General features: G+C 31.4%; 1 protein-coding gene across 1 annotated transcript; it reads right to left on the reverse strand.

Moving 5' to 3' along the window:
- Window positions 1–874: 874 nt before the first annotated feature.
- On the reverse strand, window positions 875–5,080 carry LOC119609206. The gene is given in 10 exon segments (XM_037963921.1): window positions 875–1,011; window positions 1,221–1,356; window positions 1,460–1,530; window positions 1,533–1,598; window positions 1,601–1,724; window positions 1,726–1,838; window positions 1,841–2,510; window positions 2,512–2,603; window positions 2,606–2,696; window positions 4,736–5,080. Coding segments are annotated over 10 exon segments (1,845 nt in total).
- Window positions 5,081–6,000: the final 920 nt, after the last annotated feature.

Genomic DNA, 6,000 nt, shown 5'->3' on the forward strand with positions numbered 1-6,000 from the left:
CATTCAAAAAAATATGTAATTGCAAACTAACAAAAAATTCAAAATCGATTTATTGTTGATTCTAATGTATTGCATCAAAACAAATGTCCACAAACAAAATTTGACTTCTCCGACCAAATTTAGCGATTTTATTGACAAGAAAAACATAAGGCCCTATCTACAAAAACATTTAAATATTGAAGGTAAAAAGTCCAATATATCAAATTTTGTATACGACATTATCAACTATCATAACAAATGACTAGTGAAACCTAGTAAAAAAAATTGTATTTAATAAAAATAAATCGCGACGATAAAAACAAACTTTTCATTTTAAATAGTTTTTTCTTCTCCTGTAAAATTTTGAAAATGTTAGATACGTCCTTTTGCGTTTTAGGTGACGATATGAAATTTGAAATCGGAGAAATTTGTATTAAAAAACTTAATTACTTCTAATTCCTGCTTTCTAAATTTGATAGGGAATTATATAAAATTTATACAAATTTCTATTTTTCGAAAAACTCGAATATATGTATGTATGTACACATATGTATGAGTACAGACAGCTAATTGTTAATAAATTTATCGCTATTTATTTAAATAATTGATTTTGTTTATCTTTAATTAAAATATGCAAGTATGGTTACAGTTGAAGTAATCGGAAGCTATTTAAAACATTTAACAACAATGCAACAACTGAAACCATTTACAAAGTTTCTTAATTGTTTCTAAATCATTGTTTAAATATCGTTACAATTGTTTTTAATTCAAATAACAATAACAAAACGATAGATATTTTAAATTTTCGTTTCCTAATTTGTGTAATCTCAAGTTATTTATTAAGTAATGTAATGTAGTAATGTGCATGTTAGTTATTATTATTATGTATTGTATTTTATTGAACGCGTACATTAAGAGGATTTAAAATACGTCCAGCCATAACAGCAACATCCAAATCACGATCAATAATGAAAAACATAAACGGATGATTTACTGATATTTGTATGGGTTGTGTCTGTGCTCCATTGTTGCCTAAAGAGAATCAAGAAAGAAGAAATCGAAAAAAATAAGAATGAAACAATCAATTTTGATGCTTGTTAAATCTTAGAAAATATTCATGTGTAAATGTGTGTTTAAGGTGTATCTAGTTTTATACAATGTGCCCTTAAACGTTTTGCTTGGCTGATTTACTAAATGGTGTGATGTACTAGTCGGTATGTTTTGTAATTTTAAATACTTACGTCTTAACTGATTGATGGGATTTGTTCGTATATGTACATTTATCGACTGTTCGATATGTTTGACGTAGGTGCCTGTTTCATCTGTCATTGGACGAAAATCTGCACGATTTGGTTCAAAAATATCACAAATGCCAAGCTATAATAAAATGGATTAGAATAAATTGAATAGAAAATTAACAACGATTTTTTGAATCACATTTTTAACGATATCAACCTAACTATGCTTCAGAAATACTTACATTTTGCAAATCATTTGTTAAAAACATAGTTCCATGCAATCTAAAATCGGGTATTATAGCTTGTACCCATTTGGTTTTAATTGTTTACGCATGAGACGCAACTTAGGACCAGAACGTAAAGATGCTGCTGCTGCCACTAATCTGTATTATAATCAGGCAATAATATAATTAAATTATATTCTGATGTATCCAGTTCCAATTCTAAGACACTTAAACGTAAACGCTCAAAATATTTATAATACAAGACGGCATTATATACTTTAAAATGTGGTATAGATGACATGTTGACTGTTTAAATAGAAGACATGACTGATAACATCGGTATTATAATTCTGTTTTAAATTGGACGAAGTCTGTGCGGTAACTATGAAATTGGATCTGTCTCTACTTCGTAATCATTGGATACTTGGACATAAGTAGGTAATCCGGCTAGAGCTGATCCAGTACTTAGAGGATTGTGTAATTGTGATTCGGCATTGAAGAGAGTTACGAATAGATTGCTATCGAATTCTTTAAAACCAAATAAATGACGTTTATTGCGACTAGTAAGACGACTGGATTTTCTTTGTGCTGGCAAATAGTTGGTCTGGAGTTTAGATTTAGTTGTTAAGGGTGCTTGTAATTTGGCACTGGGTAATCTAGTGACTCGTGCCTTTTGTATGCGTAAAAATGGTTCGGAATTCTCTTCAGCTACAAATGATGATATCAATTCAGCAGCTTCATTTGTTTCTGCTTCTGTTTTTACTTCTTCAGTTATCATTTCAGTGGCTGTAGTGGTGTCAGTAGTTTCAGCTGCTTCTGTTGTATTTTCTTCATTGGGTTTCTCACTCGTCATTTCTGTCGTTTCCTCAGGTTTCATTGTTGTTATAGATTCCTCGGTAGTTGTTGTAATAACCTCTGTATTAGTCTTTAGTGCTTCTGTAGTTGTTTCTGAGCTAATTGTTATTGGAGTTGTTGTTATTGTTGTCATTGGAGTGGTTGTAGTTTCCATATTTAAAGTCTTAATTGTTGTTGCCTCTAGTGTGGTGGCTTCTGAAGATGTTTGTTACATTATCCGTTTTCTGTGTTGTAGTTATAGCTGGAGTTGTGGTTGTTGGCACTGCTGTCGAAGACACCATGTCTATGCCCAAATCATATCCATAAACTTTAGAATAGCTTCATAATCTCGCGTTATTGTGACATTTTCTTTATTTAAACTCAATCCTTTCAGTGGATTGTCAGAATCAAAGAAATAAGTCTGAAAGATTTATTAATAACTTAAGTATGTTTTCAAATTGAATTCGAACTAAACTAGAACTAAACTAGAACTGAACTAAATAGAACTGAACTAGAACTGAACTAGAACTGAACTAGAACTGAACTAGAACTGAACTAGAACTGAACTAGAACTGACTAGAACTGAACTAGAACTGAACTAGAACTGAACTAGAACTGAACTAGAACTGAACTAGAACTGAACTAGAACTGAACTAACGAGAACTGAACTAGAACTGAACTAGAACTGAACTAGAACTGAACTAGAACTGAACTAGAACTGAACTAGAACTGAACTAGAACTGAACTAGAACTGAACTAGAACTGAACTAGAACTGAACTAGAACTGAACTAGAACTGAACTAAAACTGAACTAGAACTGAACTAGAACTGAACTAGAACTGAACTAGAACTGAACTGAACTAGAACTGAAGAACTGAACTAAACTGAACTAGAACTGAACTAGAACTGAACTAAACGAACTAAACTACTAAACTGAACTAGATCTGAACTAGAACTGAACTAGAACTGAACTAGAACTGAACTAGAACTGAACTAGAACTGAACTAGAACTGAACTAGAACTGAACTAGAACTGAACTAGAACTGAACTAGAACTGAACTAGAACTGAACTAGAACTGAACTAGAACTGAACTAGAACTGAACTAGAACTGAACTAGAACTGAACTAGAACTGAACTAGAACTGAACTAGAACTGAACTAGAACTGAACTAGAACTGAACTAGAACTGAACTAGAACTGAACTAGAACTGAACTAGAACTGAACTAGAACTGAACTAGAACTGAACTAGAACTGAACTAGAACTGAACTAGAACTGAACTAGAACTGAACTAGAACTGAACTAGAACTGAACTAGAACTGAACTAGAACTGAACTAGAACTGAACTAGAACTGAACTAGAACTGAACTAGAACTGAACTAGAACTGAACTAGAACTGAACTAGAACTGAACTAGAACTGAACTAGAACTGAACTAGAACTGAACTAGAACTGAACTAGAACTGAACTAGAACTGAACTAGAACTGAACTAGAATTGAACTAGAATTGAACTAGAACTGAACTAGAACTGAACTAGAACTGAACTAGAACTGAACTAGAACTGAACTAGAACTGACTAGAACTGAACTAGAACTGAACTAGAACTGAACTAGAACTGAACTAGAACTGAACTAGAACTGAACTAGAACTGAACTAGAACTGAACTAGAACTGAACTAGAACTGAACTAGAACTGAACTAGAACTGAACTAGAACTGAACTAGAACTGAACTAGAACTGAACTAGAACTGAACTAGAACTGAACTAGAACTGAACTAGAACTGAACTAGAACTGAACTAGAACTGAACTAGAACTGAACTAGAACTGAACTAGAACTGAACTAGAACTGAACTAGGAACTGAACTAGAACTGAACTAGAACTGAACTAGAACTGAACTAGAACTGAACTAGACTGAACTAGAACTGAACTAGAACTGAACTAGAACTGAACTAGAACTGAACTAGAACTGAACTAGAACTGAACTAGAAACTGAACTAGAACTGAACTAGAACTGAACTAGAACTGAACTAGAACTGAACTAGAACTGAATTTGAACGATATGGAATATTTTTGCAATAGGTGCTTAGCGTTTTTAATTTTTTTATAATGTGACAATTTCGCTACTATATCTTCAATAGTAGACAAGATATCGAATTAATTGCAAAATTAAATTTGGTAAACCGTTATTATATTACTAAACAAATTTCTTTGGGTGTAAGAAAAAACTGTTATGGTAAAAAAATTCAAAGTCAAATCAATTCATTAGTTTATGTACATTATTTATTATATATGTATGTATGTACATACATATATACATATTTATTTAAATTCAAAACTAAACCAAAAGTTCAATGATCTTTTCATAACATCATAATTAAACAAAAATCAAACGCTACTCTTTGAAAATAAGAACTATAAAATAAGTAACTGTTCATTGAAAAGGATCCTACTAGTACTTACCCTCAAACGACGATGAATATCACGATATCCTACACGTATAATATCATGATTATCGGGTAAATGTAATACATTTTTCAATTCTGTCATACTCCGTCCAGCCGATCCTTCATAAATGGCAACGAGAACACTCATTAGAGCGGTGGGAGAAAATGCAAAATTATTACGATTTAATATGGAATGATAGTGTAATACACGATAGGCTAGATCGTTGGTCAAATCCACCATATATTCCGATGGTGTCAATTCCTTGCCGGGTAAGTGTTGTTGTGGTAGTTCTTCTTGTATATGCGGTAGAATTGGTGGTGGTAGATGTGGTCGGGGGAAAACCCCCTGAACGAAATTCATTATGATCGATGTGTAATAAATGTGCATTGCATGAAATCGATTTCAATGACAATAACGACGCTACAAATACAGTTATTATTGGAAAGTAAAGTTTCGTCAACACGCAAGGTATATTTTTATCGCATTGACGCTGCCGCTGATTGACCATAATGATTGTGCCTTGGATTACGTTTAATAATTGTGTCAACGATGATTATTTGCTCTCTATGCTTAAGTTAATTGTTCTATTTTATTTTTTTTTAAATTGAGTTGGTGTTTAGTTGGAGTAAAATAAAATATTACTTTTTTTTGAGTGCAATTTTTTTCTATAACATTTTAAATTAAATAAAATTTTTTTTAATATTTGTATTATAAAAATACAATGCACTTTTTTAAATATAAAATTATTATTTAAATCAAGGTTATTTTTTCTTCGAATTATATTAATTTTAATAAAAACATTTTCAATTATTTTCTGTTTTTATTTTTGTAAAAAACAGTTTGTCACAATTAAATTTATTAGGGAGTTTTTCGAAGCGTTAAATTTTTGATCAGTACCGCTCTGGATGATTGTTTTTAAGCCAACTAAAAGTGTTGTATGCTGTGTGAAAAGTATTTGTTGCAAGTTGATGAGCCAATAGTACATATTTAGCATTTTTTTTAGTCCAGTTGTAAATTGGCTTAGAGATTTTTTGTGTAAATATGTATATTGGCTAACATTTGATTTACTCTTCAATCATTGTGTTGCTAAAATAATTTTATTGATTGTTAGCAGACACACACACTTACATATAAAGACCTTTAGTCGATATTGTAAAATAGTAAGGATCGTTTAATTCAGTGAAATCAGTTTTGAATTAACTAATCTTGAACTTTTTCTACACTAGACCACTGTAGAGGGAAAGTATAATATGTTTGTGCTAATGTTCGTAACCCCAAAA

The sequence above is a fragment of the Lucilia sericata genome, unplaced genomic scaffold (genome assembly GCF_015586225.1).
Source record: "Lucilia sericata isolate MDLA Ls3-8-SP2 unplaced genomic scaffold, ASM1558622v1 Contig000947F_arrow, whole genome shotgun sequence".
Taxonomy (NCBI): Eukaryota; Metazoa; Arthropoda; class Insecta; order Diptera; family Calliphoridae; genus Lucilia; species Lucilia sericata.